The following is a 24,501-nucleotide window of genomic DNA, read 5'->3' as shown; positions in this document are numbered from 1 at the left end:
CTTTGTCTTGTCAACGAACAATCCTGAAAGGCCTTCAAAGGAGTTCAAGCGGTGCCAAGTTGTGTTACACGACACGCATGGGGACAGTTCCCAGGAAGAATGGAGAACACGCAGTGTCCTCCGCCTGCACAGTGCAGTTGCGTTACGGCAGTTGAAGTCCGCCGCACACCTCATAACTTTAACTTCTCATCCAGTGCTCCAGCGCGCTAACCTGGTCGCGCTCGAGGCGCCTGTATCCACCAGTCCATGGCAGATGCCGCACAGTCTCATCCTGCCTCACTCGCAGAGACGAGACCCGAAGCCAGGGGTGCACCCTGCCAGAAGCTGTACTATTGTTGCAAACCTTGCCGAGATTCTTCTGCGGCACGCTCATGCGTACGTGTTCAACGCCGCTGCAGCAATTCTCCCGCGCGGTGCAGTTGATACTAAAAACGTTGCGATTGGATTAAAGTACCCCCACCACACACAAACACACACTCCCACACACAATGTCCATTCCTTACGCCCGCGGCCGCTTGAAGCCTCCCGCGCCGCCCCGCCCGCGCCGGCCGCCCCTGCCTCCCCCCGCGCCGCGCTCCCGCTTCATCATCTCCATCTTCCGCTTGCGCCCTTCCGTCTTGCGCGCGCCGTGCCGCAGCCGCGCCGCCGCCGCCGCCGCCGGGTCCACCGCGCCGCGCACCGCGCTGCGCCGCTTGCGCTCCGACCGCGCGCTGCGCACGTGCTCGCGCGCCGCGTTGTAGGCCGACAGCAGCACCTCGCTGCCCACCAGGCCGCGGAGGTGGGCCATCACTTCCTCGCTCAGCGCGCGGATCTCGTCTGGCAGGCGGCTGCCGGTGGCGGCGGCCGCCGCCGCCGCGGCTGTGCTCAACGAGCCCGCGATGGCGGCCTTGGTGGCCACGGCCTCGGAGATGCGGTAGAGGGGGCGGAGGAGCACGGGCAGGTGCGGCGCAATGCCGGCGGGGCCCAGGGCGCTGGCGGCGGCGGCGGTCCAGCGCAGCGCGGCGGCGCGCTGGCGCACGCGGTGCCAGCGCGCGTCGTCGGCGAGGCGGGCGATGCGCCGCACTAGGCCACGCAGCGTGAAGGCGCGTGTGGCGACTTGGTCTGCCATGCTCGCGTCGTCGCCATCGTCGTCGACTGCGTCGTCCACCGCCGCCGCAGCGGCGGCGGCCTCGGCCTCCGCCTCCTCCTCGTCCTGCTGCTGCTCCTCCGCCTCCTCCGCCTCCTCGCCCTCGCCGGCCTCATCGTCGTCCTCCTCCGCACCCTCAGCAGCGACGCCGTTCGCAGCCTTGGCCTTCTTCACGCCGTTTGCGCCAGCGCCGTTCGCGCCCGCCGCCGCCTCCGTCTCCGCCTGCAGCCGCACGGCCAGGTTGACCAGGCACTTGACGGCCTGCAGGCAGGTCGCCTCATCCGCCGCATCGCACTCCAGCTGCAGGAAGAACGCAAACGCCAGCTCGCCCGCCGGGCTGGGCTCACGCGGCAGCGCCGCCTTACCACCCTTGGCGGCGGCTGCCGCCGCTGCCGCCGCTGCCGCCGCCGCCTTGCCGGCGGCGGCGGCGGCGGTGGCGCGGGGTGCCAGCAAGCCGCCGGACACGCGCGGCGAGGCTAGCCCGTGACCCACCAGCCGCGCCGCGGCCTTGCGCACCCACATGTGCCGATGCAGCAGCAGGCGGCAGGTGGCGCGCCACAGCTCCGGCGCAAGCTCCAGCGCCCCCGCGACCGCGGGGGCGGCGGCGCCGGGCGCGGGCCAGGCCAGCGCGGCGGAGCCGGCGCCGGGCGCCGCGGCCACCTTCTCCAGCAGTAGCAGGCCGTAGTAGGCCTCCTGCCAGCCGGGGCAAGCGGTATCGGAGGCGGCGGACTCGTCGTCGTGCGAGGGGCCGGCGTCGTCGTCGCCCTCGCTGGTGGCGGCCTGTGTGGTCGGCCGGGAACAAGAGATAGCTTTTAGTTACGGTGCTAAACATGGTCATTGAGATGCAGCAGTCGGTATGTAACCTGAAAACCATGGTTGCTCAAGATAGTGGTTGGGATTTTCGTGCACACATGTGTGAGCGGTGAAGGGCGGTCACAGGGTCAGCAGTGCCCCACCTGCCGCTGCAGGATGCGCAGCAGCGCCGGCGCCACCTCGCCCAGCCGCCGCCCGAAGCGGCCCGCCTCCGCCTCCGCCACAAAGCCCAGCGTCTGCGCCGCCGCGCGCCGCAGCGCCGCGTCGGCGCCGCCGCTCTGTCCGCCGCCGCGCTCCAGCCAGGCACGGCAGTAGGCGAAGGCGCGGTCCATCTGCGGCGGCTCCAGTCGGGACAGCAGCGAACGAAGCACGTCGCCGGCGGCGGCCCGGGCCTTGGAGGAGGAGTCGTTCACCATCCGCACCACCAGCGGCATCAGCAGTAGGTCGGACTGGGCCTGTGGTTGGGAGTGGTGGTAGTGAGGGTTGCAGGCATGAGGAATTAGGAGGAGGGGTTGGGAGGAGGAGATAATGTCGTGGATTGAGTGAGGTGAACGGTGGGTGTGCATGGTTTTTGTGTGAGGGTAGCGCTGTAGAGCGACATGTAGGTGCGTTGGGTGAGCAGCACGGGTGTGCGAGGGATGTGTGCGAAGGCATGGTAGGGTGTCTGGCCTCAGACTTGGTGGTAGGATGTCAGCAGGGGTCTCCAGCTAGCAGGCCGGGCCCCGTGTATGATTGTTGCAGTTATGGTTGATCATCAACAGCCAGACACCGCAATGCCGTGCATGCGCCCATCCTCCCACTTCGCACATAACAAATATATATCCCACACATGCACAACCCCAACCCGCCATGCGCCTCTGCCACCCGCATCCCCTCTCCCCGCCCCTCTCCCCGCCCCTCTCCCCTCTCCTCTCCTCCCCTCCCCCCCTCCCCTCCCCTCCCTCCCCCCACCTCCTGCCCCACTCCTCCTCCCACCTGCAGCAACTCGGACGGGAACTTGGCCACCACCTGCCCCAGCATGTCCAGCGCCGCCAGCCGCCCGCTCTCGTACTCGTACTCCAGGTTGGCCAGCAGGAAGCCCACGTGGCTCTTGAGCCGCGCCGGACCCAGCGGGAAGTCGAGCAGGAAGGCCAGCAGCGCGGCGCCGCAGCAGGAGCGCACGGCGGCGGACTGGGAGCGGACCTGTGGCGGGGGGAGGCGACAGGGGGGAGGGTAAGAGGGTGAGCGAGGGTTGCAGACGTCAAAACACAACTGGCCGAACAGGCGCCGCTCCGGCAAACATGAAACGACCCGCGGCTGCGGCGGCGCTCCCTGCATATACTCACGAACTAACCCACGGGAAGTTGTAACCCACCTACGCACCCACCCAACCCAACCCATCCAACCCACTGCCAACTCCGTCCGTCCTCGGGAAACACACTTTTATATCCCACGCTCCACTTGAACCCCGTGCCCACCATGATCTGCTGCACCCGCTCCTTGACGTATTCATGATCCCCCCCCCCCCCCACACACACGCTCTCACCATGATCTGCTGCACCCGCTCCATGACGTCGTACACCTCTGGCAGCACCACCCGCCGCCCCAGCAGCGCGCGCAGCAGCGCGAAGCTGGTGGGCTGGCTGCCCGCCTCACCCAGGTCCTCAAAGGCCCAGCGCAGCAGGAAGCGCAGCTGCGCGGTGGTGGGGCTGTAGGCGGCGCAGTCGCGCAGCAGCGCCGCAAGCAGCCGGAAGCAGTCCTGGCAGGTGGCGGATTGTAAGGAGGGGGGTTGCATTCAGGATTAGCTAAGAAAGCGGTAGACGGTAAACAATAAGGGTCAGGGATACAGGTTAAGCAGAAGGTGTGGGAGGAAGGCGTCCATTTGCCAGTTGCCATATGTGACATGTGCCCTGAACCCACGCCGAACCCGCATGGGACCGGCGCAAACAAGCCTCCCCTCCGCTCCCGCAAAACCAACCGACCCCCACACCCACACACCTGCGCAATGGGGTGCCGGGTGTTGGGGACCTTCTTCAGCAGCGCGCTCAGCGCCCGCCCCGCCTCCGGCGCCGCCTCCGCCATGCCGGGCAGCGGCAGCCCCACCACCGCACTCAGCGTGCGCAGAGCCAGGCTCACGCAGCCCGCGTGGCGGCTGCGCAGCGCCCGCACCAGCAGCGGCAGCGCGGGATCCAGGAGCTGCAGAAGCTCCGGCGAGCGGCGGGCACCGGCGAGCACGCCGCGGCGCACGGCGGAGTGGAGGAGCGTGAGGCAGAACTCCAGGACCAGGGTCTCGTGGAGCGCGGCTCGGTCGGCCTCGGATTCGGATTTGGCGGCGGCGGCGACGATGGCGGCGGCGGCGGGCGCCAGGCCGGCGGCGCCGGAGCCGGCGGCGCCGACGGCGGCCTTGGCGCGTGCGCGTGCGGCCTCCTCGCGTGTGAGGCAGCCCTCCATGAGGCCCACACACAGAGCCATGATCTGTTTGGGGAGTCGGGGTGGAAAGGCAAAGGTGTGCCTTGTAAAAGTTTTACAGACGGGTACCAGATCGGGCCGTGCAGGGGCATGCGGCGTGGTTGTCATGCGATGTCAGCGGAGGGCATCAGAAGGAGCTTCGGTGTAGGAATGGTTATCAACACGTCTCAGTTCTGTCGACGGTGAAATAAAATTGGGAATCATCACCGCCCAGGCGACCGTATGCATGATGCTGCAGCGTGCGTGCTGTGCGACGGCGTGCATGCAACACGTGATGTCAAGACAGGGCATCAGAAGGAGCTTCGGTGTAGGAATGGTTATCAACACGTCTCAATTCTGTCGACGGTGAAATAAGGTTAGAGATCATCACCGCCCAGGGGAGTCACGAATGCGCATGCGTGCGCGAAGTGCCAAAGCCCAAAGTGCCAACTCAGAAGGAGCTTCGGTGTAGGAATGGTTATCAACACGTCTCAGTTCTGTCGACGGTGAAATAAGATTGGGAATCATCACCGTCGGCGTGCGGCGTGCTGCATGCATGCCCAACCCAGCCCATTCCAGCCCCGCCCCTGCCCGTTATGCACCCATGCCCCTCTTGCTCGCGCCTCCCGGCCCGCCCGGCCCACCTGCACCCGCCCAGCCCGCCCGCACCAGCGCCCTCACCTGCTTGGGCCCGGCGGTGGGGTTGACACGCACGCCGCGCGCCGCGTACTGCAGCAGCAGCGTCAGCTTGGCTCGCATGCCGGGCTGCCCCGCGTAGGCGAGCTTGCTGGTGACGGTGGACAGCAGGATGCGCATGTGCGTTCCAAAGGTGATGCCGGTGGCGAGCAGTTGGTAGGCGTCGTTAGCTCGGCAGCGCTTGGCCTCCTTGTACTGGTTGGCGAAGTTGGAGACCTCCTTGGCCTCTGAGACCTGAGGATTGTGAGGGGCGCGTGTGGGGGGCGGGAGGGGGAGAGGGAGGGAAAGGGAGGCAGGAGGTTGGCTGGTGGTGGTGGCTGGGGTTGGGTTGGGTTGGGGTGCAGAGGGGAGGGAGAGGTGCAGGTGCGTTGGGTGAGCAGCAAGGGTGTGCGAGGGATGTGAGCGAAGGCATGGTAGGGTGTCTGGCCTCAGACTTGGTGGTAGGATGTCAGCAGGGGCCTCCAGCTAGCAGGCCGGGCCCCGTGTATGATTGTTGCAGTTATGGTTGATCATCACCAGCCAGATGCAGGTGCAGGGCGACGGCGACGTGCAGAGTAGCATTCGACTCCTTTCCTGATTACCCCTTACTCCCTGATGGCACCCAGCTCGCCCGAAGCCACCTGCGTCCAAACCCTGCCACAACCAACCCTACACCCCATCCGCCCAAACCATCCCCACCCTCCACACCCACCCGCGCCACCCCACACACCCTCCCCTCACCCGCCCACCCATCTGAGCACTCACGTGTCCGAACAGGTCCGCCTCGATGAGGGGCAAGCACAGCTCCAGCGACTCGTCCAGCACGCCCACCGGCCCCTGCGGCTCCGGCTCCTCCGCCTCCTCCACCACCGCCACAGCCCCCGCGCCGCCGGCGCCCGCCTCCTCCGGCGCCTCCTCACCCTCCACAATCTCCTCCACATCATAGCCGGCCTTGGCCCCGCCCTTGCCGGCGCCGCCGCCGCCCTCCTCGTCGTCCTCCTTGTCCGCCGCCGCCACCGCCGCCGCCGCGGCCGCCGCCGCGCTCTGCCCGCGCATCGCCACGCCCACCACAGCCTCCAGCACGGCGTGCAACGTAAACCCGATCACGTGCGCCGTGAAGCCCCGGTCGGGCAGCGAGGCACGCAGCACGTGGCACGCGTACGGCAGGTAGCGCGGTCCCAGCTCCGCCATCATTGACACCAGCACCGCACGCGCGTCGTCGCGGATGCGTTGCAGCCGCGCGCGCAGCAGGTTCGTGACGCCCTGCAGCGCGCGCGGCAGCTCCGCGCGCTCGGCGGCGGGCGGCAGCAGCTTGAGCAGCTTGACCAGCGCCAGCGCCACGGGCGCGCGGATGCTCTGGTTGAGTTCCTCGTCCTCGCCGCGGCGGCCCTTGTCCACCAGCTGCTCGTGCAGCGCGGGCAGGATGCGCACCAGCAGACTGCGCTGCACGGCGCGCGCCTCCGCCTCCGCGTCCGCCGCCGCCGCAGCGACGGCGGCCGCCGCCGCCGCCTCATCCTCCTCCTCGTCCTCATCATCCTCCTCCTCGCCGTCGGCGTGCGGCCGCTTCGCGGCGCCAGTCGCGGCGGCTGGCGCCGCGGCGCCAGGGCCGGCGGCGGTGGCGGCGGCTCCGCCGCCGCCGGGCTCCTCCTCGTCGGAGGCGGGCAGCGGGAAGTGGAAGTTGTCGATGATGGCGCACACGGCGCGGATGAGCGGCTTGGCGGGCCGGCCCTTCATCATGCGCATGAACTGGTTGAGCAGCTGTTCGTACTGCGGCCAGCGCAGCAGCGCCGCCACCGCGCCCAGCGCGCCGACGGCGGCGTCCGTGACGTTGGCCTCCTTGTCCAGGTCCGTCTGCTTCTTGTCGTGGGCGCGGCTGACGTCGGCGCCGCCGAGGCCTGCAGCCTCCTGGATGAATTGCTGCAGGAGGGGAACGACCACGTCCATCAGCACGCGGCCGAGCAGCGGGCGGTCGGCAGTGGTGGGGGCAGGGGCGTCGGAGGCGGAGGCGGAGGTGGAGGAGGGGGCTTGGGCGTCGATCTGTTGGCGGATGAGCTTGGTGAGCTTGGCCAGCGCACGCACGCGCCTGCGGTCGGTGGAGGATGGGGTGGAGAGGTAGAGGAGAGCGTGTGTTATTGTGTGTGTGTGTACATGCGTGTGTGTGGTGTGTGGAGGACGTTGGTGGGATAGGGGAGAGATGCGTACAGTGCCTCGTAAATGATATGATAGGCACTTGCAAGGCGAATCCGGAGTGCATTTCGTGCAGTCGTGTTGGAAGGCATCAGAGATTTTGATTTTCATTTGTGTAACGGATCACATCCCGTCGTCACGGTAAATTCTGCATCATCGCCTTGTAATTGCAGGTACGTGCGCATGGGCTTGTCAACTGCTGGTCTCGATCTTGTGTCCTTTAACTGAATAACCGATGACCATAACCGCCAGCAGGAAGCGACACACAACTTGGTACACCAGGATGCACCATCCTTAACATTCGCGCCTCTTCTCCGCGGTAACCGGACTCCAATACCCCACTACCCCAGCCTGTAACTACAAGTGTCAGACTTCCCCTTTCCCTTTCCATCGCCCTCTCCCCCTCCCCCCACTCCCGCAACCCCCACCCACCTGTGGCTCTGCAGGTGCGCCACGTTGTTGAAGAAGTCGGTCTCGGGGTCGGAACTCAGCAGCGCCGCCAGGTCCGGGAAGCGGCGCGGCAGCGCCTCCGCCAGCAGCCGCAGCAGCGCCAGGTGCTCCTGCCGCACCGCCAGGCTGGGGTGCCCCAGCTGCGTCTTGAGCTGCGGGAACAGCACGCGGCCGATGAGGCGGAGAAGGCTGTCCGGCGCGTCGGCGTCGTCGGCTGCATCGGTGGCGGCGGTTGTGGTGGTGGCGGAGGTTGTGGTGGTGGGGGCGGAGGAGGAGGAGGTGGAGGCGTCGAGGGCGGCGAGCGCGGTGATGAGGGCGGCGAGGGAGGTGGCGGCGGCCTGGCGGAGGGCCAGGTCTGTGGCGTTGCGCAGGTCGTGAAGAGCCGCCAGCGCCAGCGGCAGCGCCTGCAGGCGGCCCATGCCGGACCAGGCCTCGGGCGTCAGCCTGTGTGCGTGGGGAGGGAGGAGCGGGTGGGGAGGAGGGGTGGGAGAGGAGCGGGTGGGGAGGAGCGGGTGAGGAGGAGCGGGCGAGGAGGAGCGGGTTGAGCGTATGAGGGTTTGAATGTGGCGCAAGAAAGGCACAAGTGAGGTGTGTAAGGGACAAGGGGGACTAATTTTCCTACCACGCTCGAACCCACGGAACCCACGCCCGCAACCCCCTCCCGCACCCCCTCCCGCCCGCCCCCCCCCCCCGCACACCCTCCCGCACACCCACCCCCTCCCGCAAGCCCCTCCCACGCCCGCACCCCACGCCCGCACCCCCTCCCGCGCCCCCCTCCCGCAACCCCCCTCCCGCACCCCCCTCCCGCACCCCCCTCCGGCACCCCCCTCCCGCACCCCCTCCCGCGCCCCCCTCCCGCGCCCCCCTCCCGCACCCCCTCCCGCGCACCCACCCCCTCCCGCACCCACCGGCTGTAGGCGGCCATGCGGCGGTCGTAGTCCACCTCGTCCAGGCTGGCCGCCGCCCAGGACGTCAGCTCCGCCAGCAGCGCCGCGGTGGGCTGCAGCGCCGGCAGCAGCGCCGCCACCGCGCCGTAGGCGGCGGCCAGCGAGGCGCGCGCGTCGCGGGTGTTGAGGCGGATGGCCCACATGGACATGGACTCGCAGTAGCTGCGGGAGCGGATGGGTGCGGGTGGCAATCATGATTGGTTAGAGGGGGAGGGTGGGAGCGAGGAGCACTGGTTCAGGTGGGTAAGGGTAGAGGAGGGTGGTGGTTGTTGGCTGTGAGGCAGGCGAGTCAGCCAACCCACTGCCCACTACAACACCAAGACGACACCATGACGACACACCGCCATTACACCACCACTATTTCCCAGTACAAGACACCCGCCCCTGACCTCCAGCCAGAACAAAATAATACCGGTACGGCAGACTCCCCAGTACAAGACACACGGGCCCCTGCCCCTCCCTCCAGCCCAAACACAGCAATACGGCACGGCACGCCGCCACCCACCGCTCCACATCCGCCTTGTCCAGCTGCCCGGGCGTCAGCTTGCGCCACAGCGCCGCCATCGCGCCCAGCGCCCGGCCCACGCCGCACTCGTCCAACCGGCCCGCAGCCGCCTTCTTGGAGGTGGAGCGCTGCCGCAGGCTGCGAGCGCCTGTGTGCGTGTGTATATGTGTGTGTTAAGTTTTAGATGGGTACCAGACCGGGCCGTGCAGGGGCAGGCGGCGTGGTTGTCATGCGATGTCAGCGGAGGGCATCAGAAGGAGCTTCGGTGTAGGAATGGTTATCAACACGTCTCATTCTGTCGACGGTGAAATAAGATTGGGAATCATCACCGCCCAGGCGACCATATGCATGATGCTGCAGCGTGCGTGCTGTGCGACGGCGTCCATGCAACAGGTGATGTCAAGATAGGGCATCAGAAGGAGCTTCGGTGTAGGAATGGTTATCAACACGTCTCAATTCTGTCGACGGTGAAATAAGATTGGGAATCATCACCGCCCAGGGGACCATATGCATGATGCTGCAGCGTGCGTGCTGTGCGACGGCGTCCATGCAACACGTGATGTCAAGATAGGGCATCAGAAGGAGCTTCGGTGTAGGAATGGTTATCAACACGTCTCAATTCTGTCGACGGTGAAATAAGGTTAGAAATCATCACCGCCCAGGGGAGTCACGAATGCGCATGCGTGTGTAAAGTGTCAAAGCCCAAAGTGCCAACTCAGAAGGAGCTTCGGTGTAGGAATGGTTATCAACACGTCTCAATTCTGTCGACGGTGAAATAAGATTGGGGATCATCACCGTCGGCGTGCGGCGTGCTGCATGCATGCCCAACCCAGCCCATTCCAGCCCCGCCCCTGCCCGTTATGCACCCGTGCCCCTCTTGCTCGCGCCTCCCGGCCCACCTTCCCAGGCAGCATAGCCCAATTTAAGAATGCTTGCCCAAACCCGTCCCCACCTGCACCCAGGCCTCCACTCTCGAGTGCCCGCCGCGTGCCCCAGCCGTCATTCCAAGCCACCCGCCCCTCAACAAACACACACGCCCGGTACTCGGTAGGCCCTGGCTCTGCTGCTTACCGGCCTGCGCCAGCAGCGCTACCAGGCTGTCCGCCAGGCGTGACGCCAGGTGCGGGTCAGACACGAAGCCGCCCAGCCGCTCCAGGATGCCCAACTCGCGGTGCGCGGTGGAGGTGGGAGGCCGCCGCCGGCCCTGTGCATTGGCGCGCAAAATAGGAAGAGCAAAAGAAGAACACACGCAGCAAGCACAAGGTCAGCGGCTGGGCCAGTGTTGGGCGAGGAAAAGGCAGGAAAGGAGATTGGAGGCAGGCGGCATGACTATGGAAAAAAGGCCTCACGCCCCGCGGTGGAGCACCCGGAGCGGGCAAGTCGCATCGTGCCCCCGTTGGTTTTGGTTTAGTTTGGGCTGGTATTTACAACCCCCCCCCCCCCTCAGATCGCGCAGTATCACCAAAACCAGTGACGGCAAAACCCACACACGACACACACACACACACACACACACACACACACACGGTATACGTAACACCCCTCCAGACGCCACTTCTCCTCACCCGGTTGCGGCCGGCTGCCGCGCCTCCTCCTGCTCCTGCTTCGCCGCCTCCGCCTCCCTCCCACGACTGCGCAATGGCTGTGTGCAGTGCCGTGAGGACGTCCGCCAGCCAGGGCAGCAGCACGCGCCGCAGCAGCGCCTCGCCGCAGCCCAGCACCGAGTCCAGCACGTCAAGCACAGTGGCGCTGTGAGGGGGTTACATTCATGAGTAATTAAGAAGGGGGGAGGGGCGAGGGGCGAGGAGCCGTCCGTGGAAGACGGGTGTGGCACAGGTCAGTAGGGTGGGCGGGGTTGCAGGCCGGCAGGTAGGCGTGCTGAATGAGGCCTCAGGTGTGGGCGGCACAGGGGGTTAGTGAGACAGGTCGGATGTCAAGTAGAAATGCGGCGGCATACTCCCAAGCTACCCCAAGCCCTCATCTATAAGCCCTGCAGCAGCCCGCAGCAGCCAGCGCACTCACCGCACGACCTCGGTGCAGCGCGGCAGGCACAGCATGCCCACTACTGCCTTCACCAGCGCACTGCCCTGCCCGCGCAGCTGCCACTCCGCCTTGGGCCCCGCCGCAGCCTCCATCGCCGCTATGGCCGCCTCCGCCGCCGCGTCCGCCTCCGCCGACGCCTCCACCGCCGCCGCCTCGCCGCGCGCCGCCGCCGCCAGCGCGGCCGCGGTGGCTGCAGACGTGCCGGCTGGCCGCACCAGCGACAGAGAGGCGTCTGGCACGGAGGGCAGGTCTCCCAGCACTCGCGCCAGTCCGGGGCTGAGTGACAGGGACAGCACGCACTCCAGCAGCGGCGGCTCTCTGCGTCAAGGCACGGCGGCAATCGTGACAAGGTGGTACGCCAGGGTTGGTTTAGTTGGTTCTGGCGCATGGGCAAACAGGACACTATGAAGGCAGCGGAGCTGGGGTTGCAAGAATAGGGTGTGAAATTGCACACACAGCAGCAAACTCAGCCATTTGCATTTCAGCCGCCACAGTTGACAAGCGTAATTCCTACACCAGCATTCCTGTGTCAGCTCGTGGCTGGTCGGCCAGGCGTGCACTCACTTGGACGCCGCCGCCTCGAACTGCAGCCGCCCCAGCAGCGGCTGCACCGCGGGCATGAACACCGGCCACACCTCGTTCAGGTCCAGCACCGGCGTAGCGGGGAAGCGCAGCCACACCTGCGCCAGCAGCCGCAGCGCCGCCGAACGGACCTCACGGTGCCGCTCCGCGGGTGCGCGCGCCGCCGCCATTGCCTCCTCATCCTCATCCTCCTCTTCCTCACCCTCACCCTCCTCGCCGGCAGCCTCCCTATCCGCGTCTTCTGCGCCGGCTTCGCGGGCGGCCTCCTTTACTATTGACTTCTTCTGCTTTGCGTCCTTGCCGGTGCCAGCACCGGTAGCGGCATCGGCATCTGCGCCGCCGTCCACCTGCATTGCGTCACTCTCCTCCACCTGGACCCCACCCTGCCCGTCCTCCGCCTGCCCGCCAGCAACACCAGCACCAGCCGCAGCACCAGCGCCAGGCCGGCCCTTGCCGTAGCCGGGGCCCTTCTTGGCGCTGGCCTTGGCCGCGCGCTCCGCCTCCTCCGCCGCCACATCCGCCTCCGCCTCTGCGGCCGCCGCCGCCTGGTCTGCGCTGATGGCGGCTGTGGCTGTGGCGAGCAGCCGCAGGGTGATGGCGGTGAGGGTGGGCAGGAAGGGCTCCACGCCGTGGCCCAGGTGCGTCAGCAGGTCCTCAACTGCGGTTTATAGGTTAGTTGGGTTGGTTGGTGGGTTGGTTGGGGGGTTGGTTGATAGGTTGCGGAGTGACTGATGTGAGGGGCTTTCATGGGTACGACGCCAGCATGTAATGCAATTCATAAGCTTGTGATTACATTGGACACTCCGTTGAAGTAAACGAGTCCTACACACCACACGGCGCATCTGGGCAACACAAGACGTAACAACTCACAGGCGTTGAGGAAGCCAATCTTGCGCCGCGGCGGCAATGCGTCTAGCGCCGCCTGCTCCACCGCCGCCAGCCACCAGCCCACGCCGCGACCCAGCATCGCCGCACTCCACCTCGGCGGCGGCAGCAGCCGGAACCGGTCCAGCTCCGCCGCCTCCGCCTCCGCCGCCGCGCCGCCGGGCCGCGGCGCCGCCGCCGCCGCCACGGCCGCCGGCGGCTCCACAAAAGCCATCGCCATTGGCTCCAGCAGCAGCTCCAGCAACGGCCGCAGCTCGGCGGGGCGGAGGTTGGCTAGGAAGTTGAGAATGGCGGCGCGCGCGGAGCCGGGCGCGCCGCGGCCGCCCAGGCGGCCAGAGCGCTTGCGCATCTTGGGAAACAGCAGGCGCACCAGCAGCGGCACCAGGCCGGGCCGCGCCTCCTCGCCCACTCCCTGGTCGGCGTCGGGCGCCAGAGGGAACACGGCCAGCTCCTCCTGCGCAGTGGGGCGCGGGGCGAGGAGGCGGGAGGGAGAGGGCGTGTGCTCAGGATCGAGCATCGACGCGACGGAAGTGTAGGGGGGGTTGTGTGCGTGTTTGTGTGTGTATATCATGGTGAGCTGTGGCAGGCGCAGTGTCCCATGAACAGGTGGGGCCGCAACGCTCGGCTCCTCACCCCTCAACCCTTCCGCAGCCCTTTCCCCGACCTCTGCCCCAGCCCCCCTCCAGCCCGCCTCCCCGCCTCACCCGCAGCGTGTTGTCGTCGACCAGCCGCGCCAGCCGGTCCGCCATTTCCACCGGCAACCAGCGCAGCCGCCAGGGCCGCAGGCACTTGAGCGCCGCGCCCTGCACGCCCGCGTCCGGCTCAAGCAGGTGGCTGGCTACGGCGCGCTGCAGCTCCTCGCAGCGGTGCAGACCGCGCACGCCCTTCAGACCCGACAGGAGCTTGAGCCAGTCCAGCAGGCCCGCGCGCCAGGTCTTGCCGCCGATGCGCGACAGCACGGACACGGTAGCGGAGGCGGTGGCGGGCGGAGCGGAGGCGGGAGCGGAGGCGGAGGTGGAGGGCAGAGCGGGGGCGGGGGCCGGGGCCGCGGGCGTGGAGGCAGACGCGTCGCCAGCGCCCTTCTTGCCCTTGCCGCGGCCCTTGGCAGGCGTTGCCGCTGCCGCGGCGGCGTCTGCGCTGGTGGAGGCGGCGGCGTTCGACTTGCGTCGCTCCTCCACCGCTGCCGCATCGTCGGCCTCACCGCCACGGCGGGCCTTCTTCGCCGGCCGCTCCACCGCCGCCTTGTCTGCGATGGCCTCGGCCGCTGCCGCGTGCGCGGCCGCCGCCGCGGCGGCGCGCGCCGCCGCCACAGCCGCCTCTACGTCGCCCTCTCCGTCGTCGAAATAGGAGCCGCGTGCGGCCGTGTACTGAATGAACAGCGGCGCCCAGTCCCTGCAGCAGCACAGGAGATCGAGGAAGTTAGTTGGTTGCGCGCCGAAAGTCAACAAGGCCGCGCGAGCTGCCATTCCGTACCCATGCCAGAACCACCTTCAACTCAGCCGCCCACATGCGCACGCACGCACGTCCCGTATCCCGTTTTCCACACGCACACACGCACACACCCAACACATGCAACACACGCACGCACGCAAACGCAAACGCACCTGGAGAACTGCTCGATGATGTCGTGCGGCGCCTTGGCCATGGCGCGTAGCACGTGGCTGAGCCGGTTCTGCGGGTCCGTCACGCCGCCGGCGGCCTGCGTGCGCGAAACACAACACAGATGATGGGGGCAGAGGGATTAGCCGGGCTACGTGAAACCCTGAAACACGCAGTCACCGCAGGAAACGCCACCCCCAGCCCCAGCCAGTGCCAGCGCGGCGCCCCACCTCGGGTGTGCCGGCTACCGCAGCGTTGTTGTAGCGGTCTTCCAGCGCCTCAATCACTCCCGCGTCCTGAGACACAGGCCGCTCCTGAGCCACCGGCTCTGAGTGCACCGCCGCAGACACGGACGCAAAGCTGCGCCGCCGCCCGCCCTTGAAACCAGCCTTGCCGCCGCCCCGGCCGCCGCCGGCCCTGTCGCCGCCGTGCGCGCGCGCGCTGGTGGCGGCGGCGGCGTGTGGGAAGTCGCCTGAGAGCAGCAGCTGCTGGGAGGAGCTGAGAAAGGCAAACACGATGGGCCAGGACACCTGCGAGCGAGGGGAGGGACTCCAATCTCAGAGACCCACAGACTGGCTAAAACGTTCATGGAAACGTTTGGTGAGCATTACGTGACGATGAGAGCAGAATGGCTAAAGACAGTTCCTGGTAATGGATTATGAGCACTCGGTGACGGCGTTTGCGTCATGTGCAATGACTTGACTATCTGCGAAGGACCCATTGATCCACCTTACCCACCCCACCTTCGCTTCGCTCTTTTGGATTGGGTTCGCTTTAGTTTGGGCTGGTATCTAGGTACCCCACCCCTGCCCTCTCCCACCAACCCTCCCCACCCCGCCCCCTGCCCTCACCCACCACCCCTTCCCACCCCACCCCATCCCCCGGCCCTCACCCACCTTGGCCCTGTACTGCAGCGCCACGGCCAGCGCCTCGCTGGCGGGCCCCCACAGCGGGCTGAAGCGGATGTACAGCACCCCCACCATGCCGTACACCAGGGCCGGAACCAGGAACTCCGGGATCCTGCGTCGTGCAGGCCGCAATGCGCGGCGCCATGAGTTAGTTGAGCGACCGGCCGCGGCGTCGACTGCCGGCGTCACACCCACGATGCCCGATCCCAAACAGGCTTGGACATCCTATCCATTTCGCACCACTACCCCAACCACTCTTGCATCAATTGAAAGTTGCGCCTACACATGCAAACACACCCTACACACACAAGCGCACCTGCTGTACTCCAGATAGGTCCGCAGCCGCCCCAGCGCCACGTTCCAGCGCCGGCCGCTCTCAATGCTGGGCGGCTGGCTGTTGATGCCGTGAAGCACCGTCAGCAGGTCGCACTTGGGCGCGGCTGCCGCGGCGGCGTCGCGCTTGGCGGCAGACGCCGGCGTCTCCGACGTCGGGTCCTTGGCGTCTGCGCCCAAGCCGGTGAGCTGGGGCTGCTCGAAGCAGCACAGCAGGCGCAGCACGGCGGCGCGCTGCGGCTGCGACTCGGCGGCGAGCAGCGGCGCCAGCCGCGGCAGGACGGCTTGCAGGCGGGCGGTGGAGAGCAGCGCGCGGGCGGCGGACACCGCGGCGCCGGCGCCCATGTAGGAGGGTGCGGAAGACGCGGCGGCGGCGGCGGAGGAGGTGGCGGAATCCAGGGCGGTGCGGACGGCACCGAGCAGGGTGCCCGCGGCGCGGATAGAGGCGAAGTCGGCGCCGCTGGAGCCCGCCGCCTCCTGCCGCTGCTGCGCGTGCTCCTGCCGCCGCTGCGCGCGCCGCGCGTCCTTGTCCTTGTCCTTGTCGCCGCCCGCCTCCGCCTCCGCAGCTGCTACTGCCGGCTCGCCGCAGCAGTCCAGCACCCACTGCAGCGCCGCCTCCGCGGCAGACACCAGGCCCGAGGAGAGGCCGGCGGCGGCTACAGCCGACCCCGCGCCGCCAGCTGTAGCAGCCTGCTGCCGCTGCAGAAGGTCTGACAGCATCTCCGTGGCTGTAGCACGAAGCAGCAGCAGGCCGCTGAGACCGTCCGCGTCGCCGCCGGCGCCGTCAGCATCCGGCGCCGCCGCCGCCGCTGCAGCAGCAGCAGCAGCTGCTGCTGCCGCTGGGCTTTGCTTCTGCAGCGCAGCTGTTGCGACTTGCAGCACGTGCTCGCACGCCGCCACCGCCTGGGCCGTGCTCTCACACGCATGCGGCAGCAGCGACACCGCTGCCCAGGCCGCCGCGTGCCGGCGGCGCTCCGCGGCCCCTCCTTCCCCTGCGCCGGCTGTAGCACCAGTGGCAGCAGCTGCTACTGCCGGCGGCTGCCACTCCAGCGCCATGGCGCGCACGTGCGCCGCCAGCTTCACGCCGTGCGGCTGCGCCGTCAGCAGCAGCGGCAGCCCCGACGGCCCCGCCGCCGCCGCCGCCGCGCCCGACCCGGACGGCTGTAGCAGCTCGCACAAGTCACGCAGCAGTAGCAGCGCCGCGCCGGCGTAGAACGCGCCGTCGCCGCCATCCGGCTGGCCCCCACCGCTGCCGCTCTTGCCCTTTCCGCTGCTCCCGCTGCCGGCGCTGGCGCCGCCGCCCTCGCTGCTCATGACGATGCGGCCCAGGCACCCCATCATCTGCGGCCCAAACACGCGCGCCACGTCCACGCCCGCCGGCCACACCATGAGCGCCTTGATGAAGGGCAGCGCCTCCGCCGCCGGCGGCCGGCTGAAGCAGGGCGCCCAGGCGGCGCCGGCGCAGCGGCCGCCCAACGCCGCCAGTCCCTCGCTGGCGCCCACCGTCTTGAGGTGGCCGTGGATGACACCCCGCACCAGCTCCAGCACACATGCCGACAGCGACACGTCGTAAAGGGACCCCACGCCCGCCTCCTCCTCCTCCTCCTCGTCGTCGTCGCCCGCCGCCTCATCCCGCCCGGGCCCGTGTCCCTGACCCTGGCCCCCGGTGCTGGGGCGCGGGCTGGGCGTGGGGCTGGGGCTAGCTGACGTCAGCCCGCTGCCACTGGCACTCCCCGGCGACGCCTGGTCTCCTCCTGCGCCACCCGCCGCCCCTGCCGCCGCCGCCGCCGCCCCCAGGGAGGTGGGCAGCCAGGTGGGCGGCCGCATCAGCCGCCCCAGCAGCTCCAGGATCGGGCTGTACGACTCCACCCGACTGCCGCGGTAGTAGTCCACTGCGTCAGACACCAGCGTCAGGCTGCGGCCCAGGCTGCGACCGGCGGCGGCCGCCGCCGGCGACAGCCTCGCCGCGCCGCCGGCGCCCGAGGTGGCGGCGGGCGCCGCCAGGGCTTCAAAGGCCTTGTACCTGGTGTTGGTCTCTGTCAGCAAGGCCTGCCACAGCTCGCAGCCGCGGCCGCGGCGCAGGTGCGTCAGCAGCCGCGCCAGCGCCACGCGCGCCACCGCCGCCGCCCGCGCCCGCAGCTGCTCCTGCGTCACAGGGGGCCGCCGTCCGGCGTCTGCGGCGGCGTCTGCGTCGGCAGAGGCAGCGGGAGTGGCGGCTGCAGCCGCCGCCGCCGCCGCCGCGCCTTTCTTCTTCTGCTTGCCGGTGGCCGCGGCGTCGGCGGCAGTAGCAGCAGCAGCGGGAGTGGCGGGCGCGGCGCCGGCGGGCCGCAGGTCAGACGGCTGTAGCAGGTCCTCCTTGAGCAGCAGCTGTAGCACCTGCGGCGCGCGGCTGTGCAGGCCGTGGTTGACGCTGAGGATCGCCTCGGCCAGCACCAGGCCTGTGCGGTTGGGGGAGACAATGGCAGGGCTGCGTAGTCAGGGAAGCGTTCGCATGCGGGGAGGAAGGGGAGGGCTGACCCATGCGGAGCAAATGCGGAGGTCCGCCGCTTTGGGCTGCTCGCAACGTCAGCATGGCCACAGCAGCAGCTCCCCCAGCAGCACCCCCCACCTCCCCAACTGGGAACCTATTTCGTTGGGCCCGGGCAGAAAACCCCACCTCCACCCTCCCACCTCCCACCTCCCACCTCCCCGCCCTCACCCGCTCCGTCCGTGCGCTCGGGGCTGGGCCGCGCCGCCTGCTCCGCCAGCACCGTCCGCACGCCCGCGCGCAGCGCTGCCGGCGTGGGCGCGGCGCGCAGCAGGAAGCCCACGGCCTGCGCCGCGAACTGGCGCACGTAGTCGGCTGAGTGGTAGCGCAGCGGCGCCGACACGCGCAGTGCCGCCGGCAGGTCGGCGGCCAGGTGGCGGACCAGGTGCTTGAAGATGGCGGACACGGCCGTGAATACAGCCTCCAGGGACTGCAGGAGGGAGGGAGGAGCGGAGGGAGGGGAGGTAGGGGAGGGAGGGAGTGAGCGGAGAGGAAGCACGATGGGGCGGCAGAGGCAGAGGCGCAGGCGGAGGCGCAGCGTGCTTGGCCGCTGGCAGGCATGCACGGTATCTCCTATTCCCCAATCCAGGAGCCAATGCAACTACACCACCCACACTTAACCCCATCCCCCACCCCGACGGCCGCACTTGGGCATCCCAGCGGCCGCACCCCCTTCCCCCTTGTACCTTTTCCAAACATCCTTGCAACGCCCCGCCCCCCCGCTCCCCGCCGACTTCCCCCCGCCGACTAGCCCCCCCTATCCCCGGGCCCCCGCACCTCGGGCTCCCGCTCCGCGCCCCCGTCCAGCAGCGCCACCAGCCGCCGCACCAGCCGCGGCAGCAGCGGCAGGAACTCCTGCTGCAGGTCGCGTGCTAGCGCCGCCGTCAGCGCCAGCAGCGCCGGCAGCGATAGCCGCGCCGCCGGCTCCAGCGCGCCCATCAGGATGCGCGCCACGGCCTCGCGGTGGTGCAGCAGCTGCGGCAGCGTCTGGCACAGGTTCTGGACCTCCGCGGCGGCCTGCGTGGGGGTGGCGGCAGGGGGCCGGGCGGGGCGGGTTGTGGGAGGCGGAAAGGGAATAGGGGGCAGGGCCAGGACAGCAAGGCTGCAAGGGATAGGACAGCGCGTAAGCCCGGCACGAAGGTCTTGGTGGGCCGGAGGCAACCGTGTCCTCCATGACTGAGCCCCCGTCGCACACCATCTTCACAGCTGTGCGCTTCCACCTTGACCCCCAGCCCTAGCCCTGATCACCGGCCCCGCCCTCCGGCCCGCGCACCTGCAGGAAGTGTGAGGCGCTGTTGAGCTCTCGCCACTGCGTGAGCGCGTCCGCCAGCCAGGAGCCGCCGGTGGGCTCGGCCTTGACGGCCGCGCGACTGCGGTACACATCGACCTCGACCTACGCGAGACGAGGCAATGGGGAAAGGGAAAAGGAGGGGGAAACGGAAGGTCAGCGGTCGGGGGCCGGGCGCAGACCCGTGGCATCGCTGAGGAGGGGCTGAACCCGGGTTCATCGCCGCAAGTTAACATGTGCAACACGGTCAACCATGTTGCAGGGTTTGGGGGGGCCCGAAATGTGGCGGCGAGCTGACGCTGGCGGCGTCGGAAATGCAGTTGCTCGACCGCCAGCAACATGCCCATGCATGCATACAACTCGAATGCTATAGTGATACCCTCCAACTACAAACTTGTATGAACTCATTTGCATTAACATGGCCCGCCCTTGGCAAAGCCCTGTTCCGGCGCCGCCGGCTGATAAGCGCGCCCACCTCCTTCACGCGCTCTGCAAATGTCTTAAAACGAAATCGCTTGACGCGGGGCGCACTGGGCGCCGTTGGCCGGTAGTCCTCCTCAGAATCGGACATTCTCGCTGCACAGCTTATCAAGCTGTCTGTTTAAAGATTGGCCTTACGGCCAATTAATTGCTGCTTGTCATCGAAGTAAAGTAAGTCTTGCAAAGCGCGTCTGCTGACGAACAAGTTTGGTTATTTCTCGTGCGCTTATGCACTTCAGGGCCAAGCAGCTAATACTATGTAACAAGTATGTTGTGACACGCCGCCGTATAAAACATAATGCGTTTGCGATGGCGGCACAGGGTTTGTGCGGCACGCGCTTTCCCCTGCGGCCCGAGTACACTAGCGGACCGCCATGCGATCCATGGGGCGTGCACCTAAGGGAGTCAAGTGACAGGGGACGCAACCTGACGCAACGTACGGTGTTAAAGTGCTGAGACGTGCTGAGCGAGGAGGCGTGTGCAGGTGACAAGTGTTCCCCGGTCACGGGAAAAGGGGCTGAGCCCCTCCACAGTCTGAGGCCGAACAACCTCATCGCCCGGACATAGCCGGGGTCGGTTTCCACAGGCACATAGCCAAACCAGGTGCCTATCTAGCAGTCGCGATGCCACAGCAGAGCCAACCGCAGCCAGACGTAGCACAGTTGTCAACAGCCGCACTACTTGTCATGCCGCAACGCATGCCCTGCCAGCCCCACCGCGGACCGCTACCTAGACACCAGCCGGCTCCTCAGCCTGCGCGCTTGCGCCGCGTCTTGGGCGTGTGCAGGCGTGTGCAGGTGAAAAGAGGCTGGTATAGGAATGGCGATCATCGCGTACCCCCCGTTCGGCTACGCGCAGCCCCCGCAGCATCAGCCCTTCCCGCAGTACACCAGTGCGCCCCACCATGGCCAACAATAGCGCCCAGCGCGCCGCCCGCCGCGCCGTCTATACGGGCGCCCGCGACTGCGCCACTCGGATTCATGCAGTGCGCTCCCTGATCCGTCGGCCGCCTCCGCGTGCTTCACACCCGGCGGACCTCCAGCACGCCGAGAACAACCCGACCACGCTGTATGAACGTGTACTGGCCACACAGCGGAACCTGCGCCGTCGCATGGTGCCCCGCCTCGGCGCCGCCGGCCTGCTCACGATGGTGCTGGCCTTCTGCTCCATTTTCCACCTCAGCCCCGGCCCCGCCAGCACCACCGGCACCCCCACGGCGCCGCCGCACACGCCGCCCGCGGCGCCGGCCACCGCCGCCGCCCCCTTCAACACCTGCCCCACGCCCGCCCGCTTCGTCAACCCCGTTGCCCGACCTTCCCCCCTCTGCCCATCACCCGCGCTGCGCAACGCCGCCTCCCAAGTGGCGACTGCGGCGGCCGCCGCCCAGCCCGCCATCATGCCCCCCGCCCCATCCGCCCCCGCCTCCGACCACCCCGCCGTCGCCGCAGCTCCCACGCCCGCGCCTACAGCCAGCCCCAGCCCCAGCACCCCCAGCTCCACCGCCTGCACTCCCAGCCCCCACGCCGCGCTCCCCGCCACCTCCCCCGCGCCCCGCCCCCTCGTGCTCGACTATCCACCCCTTCCACTGCCTCGGCCTGACGCCACCGGCATCATCTATGGCATCACTTTCGCCGCTGACCCGCGCAGCCGCGTCTACATCGGCAGCACCGTCGGCAATCTTACCGCTCGCCTACGCGGGCATGTTGCCGCTGCGCGCGGCGCCCACACCGCTGCTACGCCGCACCTACGGCCCATCCTGCGCAACATCATCCAGTACGGCACCGACACCATGTACGCCACCCCGCTCAGCGTCGCCCCCAAACGCATCCCCCGCAGCAAGGACGACCCCAACTGGATTGCATGGTCGCGCCGCCTTGAAGGCCTGTGGACCCGTGCCGTTGATGCTTTCGCTGCAAGAGGCCTCAATGTCGCGCGCATCGCCCGCGCCCTGGCCAACCCCACCGGACTCGACTTCCTTTTCGCCACTGGCCCTCCCCCACTCCCGCCCGCCCTCCTCCCCGACGACGGCCAACCCCGACGGCTTTTTGCCTCTCGCAACTGGGCCCGCCGCATCTCCGTTGTCCACCACCACATGCGCGCCGGCCGCATCGCCCTGCCCGACCGCCTCCACAGCCTGGCCACCTACAGCATCAACTCATTGCAGCGCATGCTTCTCGCTTTGCGCAGCCTGGCCCCATCCTCCCTTCACCGCACAGCAACCCCAGCCGACATCGCAGCCATTCGCCAGGTCCTCACTGCCGCCCACGCCGCCGCGCAGCGCCGCCAGCTTGACGCCCGCCCCAAGCAGCCCCTGGTCCTCCGCCTCCCAGCCCCGCTTCAGGCTCACCTCCTCGCCGCCGACGCCAGAGCCCTCCTCGCCTCGCCAGGCATTGCCCGCTTCATGCCGGACCGCATGCCCGCCGTCTCCACCGTCACCTTCCTCGCACCTCCGTCCCTGCGCCACCTCCTATGCAACGCCGCAAAAGCCAGCCGCGACCCCGGCGCCACCACCTCCTGCACCTGCCATCTCTTCCCCGCCCTTCCCCGCGACCCTGCCCACGGCCACATCTTCACCCACCGCCTACAGCCCGCCTTGACGCCGGCCGCCGCTGCCCTCTGGTCCATGGGAGCCAACACGCGCCCACCGCCTGACCCCAGCGCGCCTCTCCCCACGTCCCTGGCCGACGACCTGCGGAAGTCACTCTTCGGATACTGCCGACGCGCCGCCCGCGCCGCACGCATCACCACCGACTCCGCCACATCTTGGGTCAACGCCGCCGCCGCTGCCCTGCGCGCCACTGTCGACCCTTCCGCCGCCGCCTCCGTCGATGCCGACATGCTCCTCCACCCCGCCCCCACACCGCCGCCTCCACCGGCGTTTCCGCTGTCCGCCGCAGATGTCGCCGCCGCCACCGCCACCTTCCGCAGCGTCCGCCGCAACCTCATCATCACGGTCATGGACAAGTGCCCGGACAACTTTGTCGCCGTGTGCCCCCACCTATATCATGCCAAGCTCGCCGCCGACTTGCAAGCATCCCCCTTCTACGCCGTCGCCACCCCTGCTGACTACTCCGCCAGCCTTACCGCCGTCGGGCTTATGCTGCAGCCGCTGGGGCTCCCCTTCCACGCCGCCCGGCCGCCACCTGTCAACTACGGCACCGGCAAGTGCCACAAGACCCCCTTCGGTTTTCGCTACATCACCGCCTCTCCCGCCATCCCCACCACCGATGCCGCCGTCGTCCTCACCGGCTTCCTCCGTACGCTGGACGCCACCCTGCCGAAACTGTACGCAGCCCTCTTTCCGCGCCTGCCCCTGCGGCCGTGGCACGTCAACGGCCCCTTCGTCTCCGCCAGCCTGCTGCGCCACGCGTCCCTCGCCCCCAGGCCGATCAACCCTCTCCCCGGCGCCGGCACCACCACCTTCACGCCCACACCCCCCGCCGCCACCACCCCCGCACCGACTACCCCCGCCCCGGACTTCCCCTGTGCCGTCTGCGGCCGCACCAATGGTCACGGCCTCATCCTGTGTGATCACCCCGGCGCTCGCACCGACGGCCATGCCACATGCCTCGTCGGCGCCCACGGCGCATGCTTACGGCCCGCAATCAGCACACGCGCCGCCCACCGCATGGGCACCTGGCACTGCCCCCTGCACGCGCCGCAGCCTTTTGAGGACCCCGCGACATCCTGCCCCTACACTGGCACCCTCACCTTCGGCCGCACGATCCGGTACCCGCCCCCTGCCCCTGGGCCACCCATCGCCACCGTCACCTACACCGCCTCGACTGCCGCGCCATGTCAGCTGCCCGGCCCTATCTCCGCGCCGGCCGTGTGCACATATGACGTGGAACGGCCCTTCACCAACCTGCCTATTCCTACCTGCATCGAGCATTTGGTCAACCTCTTCTCCCTCGTCCTCTCCACCCTGCATGATGGAGCCGCCGGCGTCCAGTTCTACCCGTACAACCGTGCAGCCGAAGCCCAGTGGCCTACCGAAGCCGCATGGCTTGCCCGCGCCAGCCCCAAATCCACCTCCGCCGCCCGCCGCGGGCGCCCCCCGCCTGCTCCCCATCCGCATCGAGGTCTCGACGCTCACGGCCGATACTATATGTGGACGCCCGGCGTCCTCCGCACGGTGCTGCGCGCCCTGCTTGCGCATGCCTACACCTCCTACCGCGGCCAGCCCTACCTGCAAATTCGCGGCGTCGCCATGGGCGCCAACTTCGCTTCGTACGTTGCCAACCTGGTCCTTGCCTATGATGAGTTGCGCTGGCAGCGCGCACTCTACACCCGCGTCTTCATGCCCTCCGCCAGCTCCTTGTGCGCGGAAGCTTCCCTCGCCCTTGATGTGCTACTGGCGTTCCAAGATACCCAGCGGTACACCGACGACCTCCTCGGCTGCTGCAACCCCTTCCTTCCCCACCTGCTGCTGCAATCCCAATCGCTTGCCGGCATCCCTGGCATCTACTCCACCGACCTCACCTTGGCGGCCTCCGGCGCCACACCCGCCGCCGGCGTCGCCACGCCTTACCTCAACTTCGCCATCACCCCCCACAGCAGCAACATCTACGGGCACGTCGTGTACGACCTACAGCCGTACGACAAACGCGACAGCCCCAAGTTTGCGCAGCTCGGCATCTCCCGCTTCACCCCGTTCTACTCCTGCATCCCCCGGCACGTGCGCTTCAACGTTGTCATCGGCGCCCTCGTCACCCTTGCGCGGCTC

At 68.4% G+C, this 24,501-nt stretch overlaps 1 protein-coding gene across 1 annotated transcript; it reads right to left on the bottom strand.

Moving 5' to 3' along the window:
- Positions 1-52: 52 nt before the first annotated feature.
- Positions 53-20,356, bottom strand: CHLRE_10g461000v5 (uncharacterized protein). Its single transcript, XM_043067152.1, has 24 exons — positions 19,771-20,356; positions 19,281-19,400; positions 18,785-19,024; positions 18,179-18,437; positions 15,464-17,918; positions 15,136-15,259; positions 14,470-14,769; positions 14,245-14,339; positions 13,345-14,032; positions 12,626-13,094; positions 11,738-12,413; positions 11,153-11,491; positions 10,696-10,879; positions 10,202-10,334; positions 9,131-9,278; positions 8,587-8,787; positions 7,661-8,122; positions 5,807-7,124; positions 5,048-5,296; positions 3,917-4,393; positions 3,465-3,677; positions 2,915-3,121; positions 2,083-2,394; positions 53-1,906 (listed from the first exon to the last, which is right to left on the bottom strand). Exons 1-24 carry the CDS (start codon positions 19,864-19,866, stop codon positions 500-502), a joined length of 11,172 nt encoding a protein of 3,723 aa, XP_042920549.1. The 5' UTR covers positions 19,867-20,356; the 3' UTR covers positions 53-499.
- Positions 20,357-24,501: the final 4,145 nt, after the last annotated feature.

Source organism: Chlamydomonas reinhardtii, chromosome 10 (genome assembly GCF_000002595.2).
Source record: "Chlamydomonas reinhardtii strain CC-503 cw92 mt+ chromosome 10, whole genome shotgun sequence".
NCBI classification, from domain to species: domain Eukaryota; kingdom Viridiplantae; phylum Chlorophyta; class Chlorophyceae; order Chlamydomonadales; family Chlamydomonadaceae; genus Chlamydomonas; species Chlamydomonas reinhardtii.
Note: the sequence above shows the minus strand (reverse complement) of the source record. Positions and strands in the feature narration are given on the sequence as shown.